This window comes from Peromyscus californicus, unplaced genomic scaffold (assembly GCF_007827085.1).
Source record: "Peromyscus californicus insignis strain IS unplaced genomic scaffold, ASM782708v3 Scaffold_6__1_contigs__length_162567912, whole genome shotgun sequence".
Lineage (NCBI taxonomy): Eukaryota > Metazoa > Chordata > Mammalia > Rodentia > Cricetidae > Peromyscus > Peromyscus californicus.
The window spans coordinates 160741317-160760027 of record NW_026294584.1 but is presented as its reverse complement, the minus strand read 5'-3'; the positions used below and the strand labels follow the sequence as shown (position 1 = coordinate 160760027).

Here is an 18711-nt window from a genome sequence, read left to right as displayed (position 1 = left end):
AGGCTTGCTCATGTGCCCTGACTCACAGGCTTAGAGGTACAAGCTTCATAGTGAGACAGGAATTATAGTTTCCAATATTAGGGATATACGCAGCAGTTGCTTACCAAACTGCCATTGTCCAAATATGTTTTATAATTATACTTGTGATATTTCTAAATACTTGTTGATTTACCCAATATTACTATATTCAGTTTATTTTTATCCCTCCCCCCCTTTTAATTTAGAAAGTAGGAATTAAACTTAAAAAAATTATCTTTGGAGAAAATGGTTCAGAAATGACAAAAAATATTTAGCTGTGGCTTCCAGGTCGCTTAGCTTTGCACATCTGCCCTTTGTTTTAGCTTGTTGTGTGCTGTCTTATTCGATGTCATTGTCCCAGGGCCACTTTCCTGGAAATGTCACTGAGTCAGGGGACAGTCTTGTTCTGACATTTGCTAGTTATGTGACCTTGAGCAAGGTACGAAGCTTTTTTACATCAAAGGGAGAAATTGGTGATACACATCTACAATCCCGAGTTTGTGGTCATCCTTGACCAGTGTCAGTCCAAGGGCAGCCAGTGCTACACAAGACAAAACAAACTGCCCTGTGCTGTTGTGTCCTGAACAGGGCTTCAGAGTTCCCAGTTACTTTAGGCTCATCTGATTCGGGTGAAAATAAAACTGCACTATAAAGAAAATGTCAGTATTTCCCAGAGCAAATGCCTGCCTTGGGGAGTCAGCCTGGGTTTGCTTATGTCAGACTCAGCCAAGAGTCTTACACCAGTGTCAGTACCTAGCCTTTGTCCCAAAGATGACCATCCTTTCCTCTCGGAGGCCCTGCCTGGGTACCTTGCAGCACTCCTTCCTATCAACGACTGTTGGACCTTGCCCATGCCACCATTGTGCTCAGCATGGCTACTGGCCCTGCAGAGGGATGGTCTCGGCAGATGCCAAGGCCTCTTGATTAGAGGTTTGTTGTCCTCCTGCCCTTGAGCCATGTTCCTGAGACTGATAGAAGGCCGGGGGACTCCAGCCCTCCCTTGAGTTCTTAGTCTTCATAACCGTAAGTGAGTTGAGCTGATGAGGACGTGAGGTGGAGAGATCTGGCAGCTTTAGTGCAGGGACCCAGAACACAGCAGCACCTTCCACGTCCCTGGCCAGAGGTGAGGACTGCCATGAGGGGACTCTGGCTTCTTGCTGTCTTTCTTCTCCTAAACGAGCACTGGAGGTACGAGGGTCCAGATACTTGAATCCTTTCTGATGAACTGCTTTGGGTTTTCACAATGGAGTTAAGTTATATCTAGTTTCCAGTTTCAACCCATCTCCTGAATGATCTTAGGGTCTCAACTCCTTTTTTTTGTTGTTGAGACAGGGTCTGACTATGTAGCACTGGCTGGCCTAGAACTTAGCATGTAGACCAGGATGGCCTTGAACTCAGAAAAATCTGCCTGGTTCTACTTTCCCAAGTACTGGGGATAAAGGCATGTAGCATCATACCCAGAGAGGGTCTCAGCTCTTGAAGACCTGTTACAATCTTAAGAGTCTTTGTAGATGGATTCCAGGGGCTTATTGAGGCCCAGGAAGGGAAAACCATTAACTCCTGGTTAAAAGAATAGAATATACCTCTGGCCCTCAAGGAGACATAACATTCTGATCTGCTCCAAAGATTACATTACACATTATTGTGTCCTCCCTTTAGACATAATACAGCATTAAAAAAAAAAAAAGTTAATGTAGCTGGGCCTGTCAATCACCTCACCAAGATACCACCCCTCAGAAAGAATGTGACACCTAAAGCCATGGTGAGGAGATGGAAGGAATAATTATCCCTTTAATGAGATAAAGTATTAATCCTTCCCTGAAACTGTAGCCCTGTGCAGTCACTCACAAGAACCCTGACATATAGCTCTGCTAAACTTACCTCTTTTTCTGAGTTACTCAGAGAAGTATAACTTCCCCTTTTCCTTTTTTCTATCCTTCTTCCCTTCCCAAAGCCTGCACACACTTTCACCAGTTGAATCTTTGGCTTTTGAAAATGCTAATTTAGAATGCAAAAAGCTAATTGCACCCTTAAAGGTCAGGTCAGCACCTATAGAAGAATGGATCCAACACATAGTCAATATTGAGCACTTTGGGCTTTCTCACTTTGTCTGAAGCCTCCCACATCTTCTACCATATGACTGCTTTCAAATGACATGATTTTCTCTCTCTTTTCTATTTCCCTCCTTCTGGCAACTGCTGAAATTTAAGGTTGTTTACCCCCTTGTTTTCTTCCAAACTCCAATAAAATTGTTCTCAAGTTTCCTTCCAAGTCCTATGGACTAAGGACCCACAAAAGGAAACTCTGTAACTACAAGAAGGGAGGGAAGGAGAAAGGGAAGAAAAAAGAAAGGAGAAGGCAGAGAAGGAAGGAAGGAAGGAAGGAAGGAAGGAAGGAAGGAAGGAAGGAAGGAAGGAAGGAAGGAAGGAAGGAAAGAAACTTAGCTGTCAGTGTTCCTGGAGAAATTGAGCTTCCTACCCAGTATACATCACAGAGAAATCCAGCCAGCCTCCTAGAAACCTGCCTGGGTCCAGCAGCCTGGAGGAACTGATCTGGCTATGTTACTAGAAAAAGCCGGATTGTGCCCGACTCAGAGTGTGCCCTTTCATCTTCTTCCTTTGTGATTAACAATGCATACGCCGTCACTCAAGCCTTCTGGCTTCTGCTCTCCTTCCAGCCTAACCCAGAAAAGGCCCTTATCTTATTTGCTGCCAGAAATCTTTGGATAAAAGAGAGAGAACTTGGCTATTTGCTTGGCTTCTGGGGTCAAAGTTTTACCATCAAAACACATAGAATAGAATAACATTTTCTTGCTCTGATAAATGTCACTTTTGTGCATGTCGTATTTGTGCAGGCAAGGGAGTCTGGGGCTAAAATCATTCTTTCCATGAAAATTTTCTCTTTTATCCTGACTCCAAGAGAAACATATAATTTTATGGCTATCTTTCTTGCATTTTATATAAAAAAAAACCACACACACACACTGGAAGGGGAAAAAACAAAAACAACTAAACTCTGTAGAATTGATGAAGCAAAAATAGTTGATGAAAGCTCTAGGTAATTTAGAGAAAGCAGTTGAGTATTCACCCTCATGCCAATTGAGATCTTTTCACTCTGGGGGCAGAAAATACACCCCCAGCAGCTGCGGGAGAGCCTATATGAGCAGAAAGGGGGACAGACGCCACAGGAGTCAGAGAAGGCAGAAGTTTAGTGGTATGAGTCTGAGTGGAAGAAAAAGATCACACCACACTCTTAGAGAGTATTCAAATGTGCACTTGTGGGAATGGTTTATATCCAAATCAAAATGGGTGTGAGGGAAGATTGCTTATGTGTTTGTTTCTGAGGTATGTAAATACCAATAAGTACATGACCACATGTATCCACATATTACCTGTCTATCTTACATTGTATGACATTTGCACCATAAAACATCATAGATAAACACAGTACTTGAAGCAAATACTACTGTACAAGTGAGCTTGTAGTTTCAAGAATATTTTTCATGAGTGTTTTTTAAATGCTTGGAATTGTCTTGTTCAAGCAGGACTTTGATAAACTGGGTTATTTATAGCTCTAATCACATGCTTTATCCATGTTCCAAGAGTAATACAGCACTCATGAACACAAAAACACTCTGCATGGCAACATGGCTTCTCCCATTTTACTCAGTTCATGAAACATGCTCACATACACTCTTTCATGCAACCGTTTGAAACCAGTTTGCAAGCAATATTAATCTTGTAATACACACAGTTAAGCCTCCAGGAGGTTAAAGGACTCATCTCTGACCACAGAACTGCTGGATTCTCATGACTGTTTCTGATTCTTGAATCTCTCAAGAGTCCCCTTTCCTTCATCCTGAAGCTCCAGACAGTCTGCACCTAGGACTCCTGCACTCCCTCTACTTGCTAATGGCCTGAGATCTTAGGACACTAGTGCAAAGATAACTGTTTTGACCTGGAACGTATACAAATGTTATAGATTTCCTGCCTACCCCTCTGTTCAGCAGAAACTAACTACCTACTCCTAATATTATTACAGCACAAGAATCTTAATGTTATTATTTATTATTTAATGTACAGTGGGCATAGTACAGCCTAAAATAATGTCCTTTTAGAAAGGAAAGAAATTAAGAGCGTGTGAATTTAAATATTTGGCCCCAAATCAACAAGTGTCAGGGTTGAGATACAGACCAAGGATTTTGTCCAACTTCAGAGACTGGCTTTATTCACCAGGAAAGGCCTCATAAATCTTAGTGCTGTTAGGTGAACTATGAAAGAAAAAGGAAGCACTGTATTGCAAAAAGCCCAAGAGAAAACTATGTCTGTTATCAAAGTGGGAACCGATGACAGTTGCCCTGGTTGTCCTGAAGACACACTGGAAAATGACACAGCAGTCTTTCATAGAGACTCACACATGAAGAGACTGTCCATCCCAGCCCAGGAGCACAGCACCTCATGCGGGGACTGGGGAACTGACCAGCAGTTCCACTGGGATGTTTTTCTTACCAAACAAACTCTCACCTCCAAATACATTCAGTCCTCTGGAGAATTTCCCATCAAGTCTTTGAGATGGAGAAGAAACAAGGCAGAAGTGGAGGATGCTCTTAAGTATTGGCTCACAGCAGCCTGCAGCTTCTGAATAGTCGCCACTGGCTTGGGGCACAAGCGCCACCAGCTCTCAGCTGAGTGTCCCAGGCTTTACTTCTGAACCATCTGGGGATAACACCCAGAAAACTGGAATAAAAGCTTACTGTGAGATAACTTGTGAGAAGAAGCCTCAGCAGAGCAAAATGAAGTCAAAGGACACATTCCTTCAGACCCTTGAGAGAGAGTGCTTAAAAGTGATCCAACTATCCTCATTCTCGCTAATTGGACTCCCAGAGATCCACCCGGGGCCTAGTCATGGATCTCTGCATCCAGATCCCTCAGTAGTTGGATGAGGTTTCTAGCACAACAATTAGGGTGTTTGGCCATCCCATCACCAGAGTAGGTCAGTTCGGGCTGTCTCTCGACCATTGCCAGCAGTCTGTTGTTGATCCAGCTGGGATCTCCCGCTCCCCCAAGCTCTCTTTCCCTCGACCCTCGCCTTTCATTACCCCCACTCATGTCCAGGCTGTTCATGTAGATCTCATTCCATTTCTCTGTCATTGGGTGATCCCCGTGTCTGTCTTGGGGTCTTGTTTTCCAGGTAGCCTCCCTGGTGATGTGAGTAGCAGACAAGACCTACCTGGACTGAGTCTACCAGGTTGACCTCAGTCTGTGGGGAAGGCTTTGCCCTGGAGGAGATGGGAATGGGGGGGGGAGGGTTGGGGGGAAGGTGAGGGGGACGGGAGCGGGGAGAACAAGGGAATCCGTGGCTGATATGTAGAACTGAATTGTATTGCAAAATAAATTAAAAAAAAAAACAAACAAACAAAAAAAAAAAAAAAGAAAAAAAAAGTGATCCAACTAAAGGGTTATGTCCGGCTCGTAGTAATAGTTTTATTTTTAGATAATCTCAGTGGATTGTTGGAGCTTGTTCACATATTAGGTATACTTCAGCTGTGCTTGGTGGTACGGGACTGTGATCCTAGCTACCCGCCCCCAGTCTTTCTTTCTAGTATTGCCACATTAATTAAATCTCTTTCTTCTGCTTTTCACTTACTTAGCTCTTTTAATTGGCTTGTTGAAGATGAGTGGTCAAACCCGACTATGACCCTAAGTCTGATGACTTGATTTTGATTCCTGGAAATCACGTGGTAGAAGGAGAGAACCTACCCCCACAAGAACCTACTCTCTCTCTCTCTCTCTGTTTCTGCCTCTGTCTCTCTGTCTCTGTCTCTCTGTCTCTCTGTCTCTCTCTCTGTCTCTCTCTCTCTCTCTCTCTCTCTCTCTCTCTCTCTCTCTCTCTGTGTCTCAAGACAAAAAGAAGGAAGGGACAGAGGGAGGAAATGAATCCTAGTGATGACTAGAGCTCTTCACTGATGGCTCTGTAGGTTCAGACGCTGTCTGGTGCTAGGCATATAAGGGCTCCTCTGTGTGCTCTGTGTGGAAATCTCTGATCATCAGCCCAGAGGTTCCTTAACCAGAGTAACCAGAGCAAGGTAGTCTCAGGTTCCATCTCCCTGGAGAAAAAAGCATGTAGTTTCTCATTTGCTTGATTTTCCACTTTCTCTGCGAGGCCTCATCCTGCCCCTGGCGATAGAAAGAACATGTTTCTTTTGCGTGCTACTGGGAATGCACTAAAACAGATGTTGAAGGATGAAGTTTCAGAATGGAGGAGTGTGCCACTTGCTGCAGTGTTTGTATCTGAAAGAACTTAATGGTTCCCAAGAAACTGCAAACCCAGCAGAGGGTGCTTTCTGTGGCTTAACATTTCTGAAGCCATGTGTCAATTCAAGGACTTTGGGAAAAACAATTTATCATGTTATTTGATACAAAAATCAATGCCAAATGGTAAGGAGAGGTTCTCCTTCATTCTCACAGAGCAGGGGCCAGCAAATTGTGTGACCCATGAGTCAGGTCTAGCCCTCTACAGTTTACAAATAAATTTTGTTGGAGCACAGACGTGCTCATGCATTTACATGGTGTGTGCTTGCTCTCTCACAAACAGAGTGAAGGAGAGATGACAGAGGCATTGTGGCCTACATAGAGGTGAAGGAACTTACCCTCTACTCTCCAATGGTCTGGATATTTATGTCTGATAAAAGGAATTGACAGTAAATAGATTAACAGGAGTAAAGGCAAACAGATGCATTAATGTTCACGGACAACACATTAACGCAGAAGCTCAGAGAAGGCTAAAGCCTCTGTACTCTCCTCTTAGGAAAGAGGCCAGTGGGGCACAGAGGTGGGTCTAGAAAGGAGATGAGAGACCCAAAGAATGGATGGTGGGCTGACACAGTGCTCTGAGTGTAGACGCTGATACAGTGCTCTGGGTGCAGACGGTGGACTCTAGGTAGAAACCGTGAGCTGACACAGTGCTCTAGGTGTGGACAGTGACAGTGCTCTAGGTGTGGACAGTGACACAGTGCTCTCTGGGTGTGGACAGTGACACAGTGCTCTGGGTGTGGACAGTGGGCTGACAGTGCTCTGGGTGAGGTGATTGGTTTTCAGTCTCTTCTTCTATGGTAAGAGTTTAATCTTTCTCAGTTGATGTCATTTCCCTAAGGAGCTTACAGGCAATTGCATTTCCCCTTGGCTAATCCAGTCTTTAGGTAGATACGGGAACTCAAAGAAAGCCCAGTGTGTTTCTGTGAAAATAGGATTGAGAGACATGAAGAAAGGAGGCTGGGATGGGGAAGGTCAGAGAGGCCTTGAGGCTGCTGCTCCAGTCTAGCAGGTAAATGCAAGGCACTTGGGGAATGTTTTGTGAGTCCCAATATAGAAAACATCGGCACTGTTTACTGCCTAGCCTTTTAGAGAAGGAGTTTGCAAGCCTCTCAATTTTAGCGTTCTGTCAGAGTCTGCATATCTGGCTTGTTGTGTGCTAGCTTTGGGGCTGTCGGTGGGCTCTTGAACTCATCTGAGTTTTTAGTTTCTTCGCTTAGGACATGAATGACACAAGATTTGAAGTTCAAGTTAGAAGACATATGCAGAGTGCTATCCTTGCCCTGCAAATGCTATTGAGAGCTCAGATGATGCTCTTAGCACAGTGCCTGGCACAGAGGAAGTACCTGTGAACACCTGGATATACAAACCGTAATGGTTTCAGACATTGTCCTCATTATTCTTGTCTGCTGACACTGCTGTGCACTGCCAGCAGCTCCTGGGATCCCACCCTCTTCCTTCCTGCTGTTCTGTCACAGGCAGCTCTGGTTTCTACAGCCAGGAAGGTCTCGTGAATACAGAGCTAAGATGAACATAGGTGACATAGTGGGTGGGACAGGATCCAGCCTGTCACATCAAAAACCCTACAGCAGGGCAGCATGTGGGGCAAGGTGCTGGGTCTGAGTTCCTGGGCTAGTCTCACTGGCCCTTTGTGCACTAGATAGAGCCTATGGCTCCTGTAGCTCTGTGAGAAGCCATGGTGCCTAGTCAAATATAGACAGTGCTGGCCGCACAAGATACCCTACCCCCTAGCAATCTTTATGTAGAGGAGAGTAAGCTTGGGAATGCAAATGTCTGCATGGCATATTCTCCATGGATTTCAGGTCTTCACTCACATGTCTGCAGGTTCTTATTTGACCATCCATGTTGAAATACCCATCTTCCCATTGCTTGATTTCTTCATGCAGCATATTATAACACACATGCTCTGTATTTAATCTACTTAATTCATTTACTGTTCTTCCCCGTGTTCTAGGATTATGATTACAGGCTTGTTTTTCACTGATAAGTTCTTGGTGTCTGTAATAGTCTTATATACATAGTATTCAGTAAATTATAATGAATGAGGGCTGGCCCTCAAGTGAGCTTGATCCCCAGCATCCATGGAAAGACAGAGTGTGTGAGTGGCGAAAGGTACTTTCAGAGATGTGATGCTATGCCAAAACTTGGGAAAGCTGGGGCAGAGCCAGTGAGAAAACCTTGCTAGTCCAGCTCAGGAGGCAGCCTGTGGGTGGATTTGGAAAATGGAGGGACCTTAGCTGGTCTGTTGGGAGGCCTTGTAGGTGGCACATCTCTGGTTCTTGATGACTGCTATCCGTCCCAGACATCCTCTAGGCTGCTGGGGTAGGACCTGCAGTGGACCAGGCTCTGAATTCAGACACACCTTGCCACATCTTGTGATGGAGGCATGAGGAAGCCTGGGCCAGAGAATCCCCTCAGATCCCATGTAGGACTTCCATGCCTGATGCTTGGAGCCTGTGGCTTCACATCATTGCTGGAGAAGTATTGAGCCATCCTGTGAGAGCCAGTGCCTTAGACAATTTGTCTGTGACAGGGGAATTCATACTTGTTCCTCTAGCACAGGACAAGCCCGCTTGTCCAAAGAGCATGCTTGGGGAACTACCCATCCATAACGAGCCCCAACCCACAGTGCCGGTCTTAGTCATTGTTCTGTTGCTGTAAAGTGACACCATGACCAAGAAAACTCTTATGAAACAAAGCACTTAATTGGGAGCTTGCTTATAGTTTCAAAGGTTTTGTCCATTACCATCATGGTGGGAAGAGTGGATGCTAAAGCAGTAGCCAAGAGCTACACCCCGAAATGTTTGCAGAGAGAGAGACTAGGCTGGGCATGGGCTTTTGAAACCTCACCCCCGCCCCCCCCCCCCAATGGCATACTTTCTCCAACCTCCTAATCCTTCTAATCCTTTCAAATAGTGCCATTCTCTGGTGACAAAGCATTCAAATACATGAGCCTATGGGGACCATTCTTATTCAAACCACCACAGTGACCTGTAGCACAAATCTTAAAAGGTCTTATTAATAAAAACAAACCCAGAGCCAGGTATTGGGGTGAATGCTGAATGATCAGAGAAGCAGAACAAGCCACAGCCACCTCACCTTGCCTACTCCTCAGCTAATCCTGTTTCCTCAGACTGGAAGCCTTTGAATCCTAAATCCTCATCTGAATGGGTCTCAGCTGAACTGTTGCTCAAAAGTCTAAAAGCTTAACCAGCCAAATGCTTCTAGTTCCTCGTCCTCACGCCTTATATACCTTTCTGCTTTCTGCCATCACTCCCTGGGATTAAAGGCTCACTTTCTGGGATTAAAGGCATGAGTCACCATGCCTGGCTGTATCCTTGAACACACAGAGATCCAGGTAGATCTCTGCCTCTGGAATGTAGGATTAAAGGCATGTGCTACCACTGCCTATCCTCTATGTTTAATATTGTGACTGTTCTGTTCTCTGACCCCAGATAAGTTTATTAGCATGCACAATATTTCAAGGAACACAATACCACCAGAGTGACCTTCTACCCATAGCCACCCCCAGACAGTGACTCACCGACCTACAATGACCTCTTACCCACAGTGACCCTGCTCTTCTGCTGTGTTCCAGCATGGGCTACTGCATTCTCTTCGTGCATGGACTGAACAAGCTCTGCGCTGGGCTGAGCCGGTGTGGAGCCACCTCCCTGATGGCGTCTACTGTGTTGTTGCTACTGCTTTTTTCCTGGAAAACTGTGAAGCAGAATGAAATTTGGTTGTCAAGAGAGTCCTTATTCAGGTATGATTAAGCAGGTAAATGTATATCTCTTCCCACTCTTTCACTGACGACAGATTTATTTCCAAATGAAGTAACATGGGTGTGGTAGTTTGTATTAACCTGGAAAATTGCTTTTAATAAATTTGAAATGAACGATATTAATTTTATTTGGGGGTTTAATTTTAGGTTTTTCAAAGTGATATATAAAATCTGATATAAGCCGGGCGGTGGTGGCGCACGCCTTTAATCCCAGCACTTGGGAGGCAGAGCCAGGCGGATCTCTGTAAGTTCGAGGCCAGCCTGGGCTACCAAGTGAGTCCCAGGAAAGGCGCAAAGCTACACAGAGAAACCCTGTCTCGAAAAACCAAAAAAAAAAAAAAAAAAAAAAAAAAAAAAAAAAAAATCTGATATAAATTCACTCTAAGTGGATTTGTGAGAGTAAGAAGATTCTGGGTCTATGAATTTGGGTGGAAATATCCACTGATGAGCTGGGCTGTAAAAATAGTCACCAAATAAAATCTCCACGCCACATTTCATCACTCAGCCAGGTGCAAGGGGAAGGTGAGCACACAGCAGGAGAGCAAGACAGATGGCAAATCTCTCTGGAATATTCCAGAGCATTGTCATGGTCTGTGATCTCAGTGTTTATCATTGTTTATTTTAAACATTAATTTTAGGTGAGAAAATAAAAGACTTCCGTTTTCTGGTGTTTTTTTTTTTTTCCTCTGTGATGGAATTTTTTTCTGAATACAAGCATTGTTGCTGGGTTGGTATTAGCAGCTCAGGGGTAGTGAGCGCACTTGCCAAGCACACTAGGTTAGATCCCTACATCATTCATATGTGATTGTGTGTATTGATGTGCATAGGTATATATGTTATGTGTATATATACATATATGTGAGTGTGTGTATACATGTTTACAAATATGTAAACACATCTTATATATACATAAACATACATATATGCACATATGTGTATATATGTATGCACATGTACATATGTGCATTGTGTGTTTGTGCATATTTACATAGACATATATCTGTATATGTGTTCATCTATAGCTTCCAGCCTGTCCCAAAGTATGAATATTAGTATTTGTTGTGAAGAAGTGAATGAATGCATGAATGAATGAATAAATAAGGCAAATGCTCACTGGACTCCGCTACTTTTTGAAAATAATTATGTCTGAGGCTGGATATGGTGGTACATGTCTTTAATCCCAGCACTTGGGAGGCAGAGGCAGGCAGATCTCTGAGTTCGAGGCCATCCTGGTCTACAGAGAATTCCAGGACAGCCAGGGCTACACAGTGAAACCCTGTATCAAAAGAGAAAAAAGAAAAGAATGTGTTTAATCTTACTACCCAACAATATAAACATTTTTAATGTAGTTAACTTGGTGTGCCTGTCTGGGTGTCATTTATCAACATGATGTCATTGCAGCCCTGGTTCCTATATAAGGACTGCTGCAGGACAAGACTTCTTTTTGTTTATCAGACGTAATAATGGGTCTCATGTTGACACTCTGTGTGAACATAAGGGCTTTTGACCACAATCACTCTCCATTCAGTCTTTTGTCTCGGGTCCACTGATCACCTTCTTCCAAACTAATACCTGTCTACTTCCATTTCTTTTTTTAAACAAATTTTAAGATATTTATTTTATTTTATTTTATGTGTATCTCTACACACTACTTACATGTCTGGTGCCCATAGAGGCCAGAAGAAGGCATCAGATCCTTGAGAACTGGCGTTACAGATGGTTGTGAGCCATCATGTGGGTGCTGGGAATCAAACACAGGTCCTCTGTAAGAGCAGCCGTGCTCTGAACTGCAGAGCCTCTCCAGCTCCCCCTTTGTGGTGACACCGTGAGTTCCATTAGGACTGTTGACAGCTGAAGGTTTGTTTATAGGGTTGTAAATACTTTATCCAATGCTACACCACTGAAGAGAGAGTCTCTCCCTACCTCCTGGAACTCTCGGGGTTTGCTCCAGCCCTCCTCATTCACTGTGGTCCTTATAGAACACAGGGGCCCCTCCTTCCCCATGCCTCAGGCTGGAAGCATTGAAGTTCAGACACAGAACTTCCTCCTGGTCTCTTGGTCTAATCTTTCTCTCACTTTCAGTGGTTGATTTTTTATGAAACACTTCCCATCCATTCTGCTACTGTGTTGAACACTTTTCCTGGACAAAGCCATACACTGGGAATGGCATCTGCTAATGATGTTTACTGCTTAATCAAAACAACTTACGCCGGGCGGTGGTGGCACACGCCTTTAATCCCAGCACTCGGGAGGCAGAGCCAGGCGGATCTCTGTGAGTTCGAGGCCAGCCTGGACTACCAAGTGAGTTCCAGGAAAGGCGCAAAGCTACACAGAGAAACCCTGTCTCGAAAAACCAAAAAAAAAAAAAAAAAACAAAAAAAAAAAAAACAACTTACATGGTGGGGGTAGGAGGCAGCATTTGCTCCAAGGATAATAAGCTAGAGTTCAAACTCTCTGCAAATAATACCAGTAGTTAAAAAATAAGTGAAAACAGCAACAACAATAAAACTGGAAAGCACACTGATTTTGCATCCCGGACCTTCTGTCCCTTTTGGTGGAAGTGTGTTGGAAGTTGGTTACTAAGATACAACCATCCCACATCTGTGCTGGAAGGGACTTTGGCCTGGGAGGCCTTTGAAGATTGGGTGAATTTTTGTGTCAGGTACAATTAAAATAGCTTATAGTTTAAATTAAACTTTGACTGTGTCTAAGTCCTGGGAGAAGCTAGAGGCTTGTAGAGTCTTTTTTCTTTAAGGCTAGATATGTCTGTGTCTTCATCTGTGAGAAATGATGTTGAGCTCACTTGGACACTTCACTGCCAGCTTCTGAGGTAGGACAGGGTAAGTGACTGAAGGTCACATCTGGAGTTGGGCTTGCTGACTGCATGCAAAGTTCACCTGTTTAATTGCCTGCTTTTGGGCAAATCTTTTAAAGTTCATTGAAAAATGGAGAATAACAGTGTTTATCATCCAAGGTATAATGTAAGAATGAAACAGTACCTGAGAAATACCTCCAACAATGTCCGCCGTGGGGTAAACACTGTGTAAAGTTCTCAGATTGTAACTGTGTTCTGTGTTCTGGGATAACAGAGGAGAAAGACACAGGTTGCCAGAATGAGAGGAAGGAGACTGGGAGAGAAGGACTCCTTGGAGGGTCTGGAAGCCAGCATGGAGCAAACGTTACTGGTAGTCTCTGTCTCAGCATCAGACTAACCAACTTTAGGAATGAGCTTGATCAGGACTCTGGCCTCTCCATCTATAGTGTAGGACACAATAGTTAGCATCTGCCCTGGAATGAATGATGACATAGGTAGGTGGGCACTTGACCCAGTGTTTGGTTGAAGGTGAGTGGTATGCAAACATCACCATCTGTGGTGGCAGTGTGAAACCGTGGACCAAAGCAGGATTCAAAACAGAGAGATCTCTCCTCCTTTCCTTTGCTCTGATGCGCTAGCTGCTATTTGTGATGCTTTAATGTTTTGTCTCTAGTTATGCTATTCAGTAATGTAAACAAAATAAGTTGATGTTCTAAACCCCAGGAGAGATATCTGATGAAGGTGGCTGTTTTGTTGTTGTTTTGTTTTGTTTTGTTTTTTTTTTTAGTATTTCTTTTACTTCTCAAGTCATCTACAAATGAGAGGCATGAGGGAGTCATGTGAAATGCATGTGTTAAAATGCTGAGTGGTAAGAGCTGGAGAGATGGCTCAATGGTTAAGAGTACTAGATGCTTTTCCAGAGGACTTTTGATTCCCAACACCCATATGACAGCTCACAACCATCTGTAACTCCAATTCCAAGGGATCAGATTCCCTCTTCTGGTCTCTGAGGGCACTGCACAGACTACATGAAGGCAAAACACACATACACATAAAAATAAGTCTTAAAAAATAAAACAAAATGCTGAGGGTTGGCACGCTGCTGTAATCTCAGCACTTAGGAGATGTGCACACCCACACTACTTTATTTTTGGTGAACTTTATGGCTCCTCAAGTCTTTCATTGACATGATAAAAATAAACAAGATTACAGTGTTTTAATGAAGGGTATCCAGAGTAAATTCTAGGATCACCCCACCTAACTGGGTTTTCATCTTGAATGCTCTGTCTCAGTTTATTTCTCCCTCTATACTTTCTGTTATCACCATCCTGCTCTCTGCTCCTATGGGTATGAATTCTTATGCACACAGCATTTTTCCTATATGTGGCTTTTATAATGTCTTCTAGGCCTACTCATGTGTCACATATTGCACAATCTCCATTTGTAAAGCTTAATAATATTCTATTGTACATACATGTCACAGCTTCTTTTTTTGTTCATCTATTCATGAGCCTTATGTTAACATATCTTGATTATGGTGAATAAGGGGAAAGCTATTTGATACTGACCCTGACAATGATTTCTTAGATGTCACAATGAAGGGCAAGCACAGGCCAACAAAAGCAAAAATGGAGAAATGGGATTACATGAACCTGCAAGGCTTCTATACCTGAGTGTAATGTTCTTGGGATCAGAAAGCAGGACTGTGAATTGAGAGCTTGGGCTCCATAGAACGGTTGCTTCCAACATGCCCGGAATAAGTACAGTCAAGGGCTTGGTAAGAAAATGGAGCCCTTGCAGATTCTGGGTGGGAATGGAAACCAGTTCAGCCATCCTTAGAAACAGTATAGAAGTTTGGCAAAGGATTGCAAATAGACTCACCGTGTGGTCCGGGGGTGTGTCCCTGAATAAGTCCACAGGAAGTGAGACTGATACTTGGAGTATCTGTGCCCCTGCAACGGGTGGGAAATCTGGCTTCTTTTCTGTCTAGCTGACCTGTCCTTTGGGATGGATGGTCTCTAGCTTCCCATGGCCCCATCAGACCTCTCTACAGTTGCTTGAGCCCCAGCCAGAAGACTTTAAGTGAGGCAAAATAAAAAGAGGCTGTGATTTTGGCAAAATTGGTCCTATTATATTTCCCCAGTGGGTTGTATACAGTGCGTGGAATTTTCCTACTAATATTATCTTCGTGTTTAAACATTAAATGGAAATTTCATCTAAGAGAGGTGATATGGTACAATTAAGTTGCCTACAAAGCAGGTTCTCATCTTGTCATCCTTCCTTGTTCTCATCAACTGTTTCCCTTTCTCCTTTAGTCAAAATAAATCCCTGAAGTTTTCTTTCTGAATAGTCCTCTGCCCTCTCCACTTTGTTGTCAAGAGTGTCCTGCCACCACTTCCCTTTAGGCAAAGGAACAGGCCCCAGACCCAAACACCTTGTACCTGAATCCCCTCCCTGCCACTTACCTGCTGTCTGGTCTTCTTCAAGTCAAATTATGCAGCAGATGCACACAACAAGCTGATTTTCTCCTGGTCCCATCCTTCTTATATTGTCTTCAGAGCTTGGGGATCCCCCTTTAGAGGTCCCCCTGGGCCTATGATCTCAGCTCTAGGCAAGTGTCTAATGGGAAATTCAGCATTGGTATTTAGCCATGTGGACGTGCCAATCACACTCACTGCTGATTGATAATCATTATGTACTTATGGTTGAGAGCAAAGGCGGTGTGATTTTTGTGGACTGAGTCCCCCAACTTCAATTCATATGTTGACACCTTAGCATACCATTTTATTGTATTTGGAATTGGAGTCTGGGAGGGAAATGCTAATGAGTGAAGTCATTAAGATGGGGCCCTGACCTAAGGTCTGTTGCTATTACAGGAAGAGGACATGAGAGCTTATTCACTGGGCACACTGACAAAGAAAGGCCATGGTAGGACACAGCTAAAGAGTAGATGTCTACAGGCCAGGAGCAAGGCCTACCCAGACAGTGAACTGACCATAGAGAGTAGATGTCCACAGGCCAGAAGCAGGGCCTACCCAGACAGTGAACTGACCATAGAGAGTAGATGTCCACAAGCCAGAAGCAGGGCCTACCCAGACAGTGAACTGACCATAGAGAGTAGATGTCCACAGGCCAGAAGCAGGGCCTACCCAGACAGTGAACTGACCAGATACCTGAGTTTAGACTCTAATCACCAGAATTGAGAGAAAGAAATTTCTTGTTTTAGCCACTTAAACTGTGATGTTTCACTATGGCTGGCTGAACAAACTATCATTTGCTTTGTTGTTGTTGTTGGTTTGGTTTGGTTTTTGGTTTTTTGAGACAGGGTTTCTCTCTGTAGCTCTGACTGTCCTGGAACTTGATCTGTAGACCATGCTGGCCTTGAACTCACAGAGACCCACCTGCCTCTGCCTCCCAAGTGCTGGGATCAAAGGCATGCGCCACCACTGCCCAGCTTATCACTTGCTTAAGCAAGGCTTTTGATGCTTCCAAAATCTTCATTTCATTAATTATAGAATAATTATTCCTACAGTAATTCAAGTTAGCATAGACTTGATATGGCAATATTAATTTCGATAAATTTTATCAATAGGGATGTCAGCCTACATTCATCTCTCTGAATGATTCATTTTTTTACCAATCTCAAATTACTGAAAGAAAGGAAGAAAGAAAACAAAAAGAAGGGCTAACTGAATGAAGGAAGGAAAAAAACAAAACTGGAATTGACCTGTAGGTACAGGTTTTCTCTAATGGAAACTGTCATAGATTCTGCTACCTCCCCCTTCTGGCCACACCCAACCTCTGCTCCCTCTCTCCTTCCCACCCTGCTTCCTCCCTCTGTCCTCTGCAATTTCCACAGCAGTTGCCCAGAAGGCTTCCCTGCCTGCAGTCCATTTCCATAAGGCAGCCACTGTGTTCCTTGTCCAGCACTCAATTGTTGGTATCAGTTCTGTCCTTAAAGCCCTGCCCTGACTTCCCCACTGCTTTGCAAATGAAGCCCAGAGTTTTCTGCTCCATTACTAGGCTGTTGCTCTCCTCACTCTGTCTGGTCTCTCGTGATCAGGTACCTCTTATTTCAGCTCTCCTACCCCCAGTGGTCCTGCTCTCATCTCCCTGCATCTTCTAGGCTGCTTGTTGCCCTGATCAAATGCCTGGTGAGAAGCAACTTAAGGGTGGACGGATTTATTTTGGCTCACTGTTTAGGGAAAAAAACCATCATGCCCAGGAAAGCATGGCAGCAGGAGCTAGAGGTGTCCAGTCACATTGCATCTGCCATCAGGAAACAAAGAACAGATGAACAGATAGGAAGTGGATCAGGCTATAAAACCTCACATGTCTCACCACCACTCTTGACCCAGTGACCCACTTCCTCTAGCTGCCTTCCTCCTCCTAAAGGCTCCTCAACCTTCCAGAACAGCAGCACTGTGAGCTCTGAGGGACATTTCACATTCAGACCACATCTGCTTAGTACATGGCACTGCCTCTTCCTCTAGCTGCTAACCCAGCTCTCCTCTTCATCTCCAAAGCCTCAGCTTTGTTGCCTGCTCAGTTCTGTTTCTGTTCTGAGCTAAGCTCCTGGTGATTTGTTGATACCCTACCCACTTTATGAGAGGCTCTTTCACTACCTCTATTTCCTAACTACCCACATGTCCCCACCCCGGTAAGATCCCAAGAACAAGCTCCCTGGCCATTTTATGTTCCAACACCCAGCACAGCACGGTGCTGGGGCAGCACCACATAGATACTGAATGACTGTAGCATTTACTTCTGTAAACTTGTTTTAAGCCACCAGACTTCTGGGATGCTGCCTTTAATGCAGACCATACATTCTAGACCCAGGCACAGAGCAAGGACAGCACTTGTCAGATCTCGCCTCGTGCCTTAAAGGGCGGTTTGGTGATTGGGCTGTGCATTCTCACTTTATGAAATCCATCTCATCTTGCCTTCTTGTACCTTTGTATTGCACACACAAAATCACTGAGGCTGTGTCACTTTCTAGCCATAAATTTAAAAAAGCCTTCACCTGAGGTAGACATGAGAGAGAAGGGCCTGCCTGGGGCTGGGATCCCTCAACAAGGGACAGTGCCTGCCTCACCTTCTGCAGGGTCTGACTTGGCTACCTCCTGTGTCAGATCCTCTGCCCACTGCACCTGAAGGTGGAAGGACAGACTGGTCTGGACAGTCCGAGGTTTTGTGTCCTGGCCGTGTTCTCCCCTTCATGTCTGTAGTTGGGTTCTGCTACATCCCAAATAAAAAGCCTCAGCAAAGCTGACCGACCTTACCAGCCCCAGGTGTGTCTCTAGCAGAGAGAAGGGTCCCGTGCTTCCCTGCAGAGAGCATTCAGTTGTGCACACCTAGCCAAGGCCTTCACTCCTTCCCTATGTAGTCACTTATGTCATTCACAAAATGCAGAAGCCTGTTTGGGATGAAAGCAGAGGACGTTCAAAGGCAGCTTCATAAAGCTGAGAGTAAAATACAAAAGGGTCTGACAACAGTATGATTCTTGTTTTCTTTCTTTTTAATATCCATTGTAGGTCTGGAGTTCAGACTCTGCCCCACAATGCAAAGGTTCATTACAACTATGCCAATTTCCTAAAAGACCAAGGTCGGAACAAGGAAGCCATCTACCACTACAGAACCGCCCTCAAGTAAGCACCACAGAAGGCTTTAAGCTATAACAAGGACTGGTCACGTTACCCTTCTCCTCCCAGGGTGTGAGGGTGGTCATTTCTCTTGACAGTGAACTCACCCTTGGAGGTAGA

At 44.3% G+C, this 18711-nt stretch overlaps 1 protein-coding gene across 1 annotated transcript in view; it reads left to right on the top strand.

Annotated features, from left to right (window-relative positions):
• Tmtc1 (transmembrane O-mannosyltransferase targeting cadherins 1) overlaps positions 1–18711 on the top strand; it is a 225567-nt gene that overhangs the window by 140417 nt on the left and 66439 nt on the right. Inside the window, 2 exon segments of the mRNA XM_052719103.1 lie at positions 9949–10116; positions 18484–18597. Coding sequence (XP_052575063.1) covers positions 9949–10116; positions 18484–18597 — 282 coding nt within the window.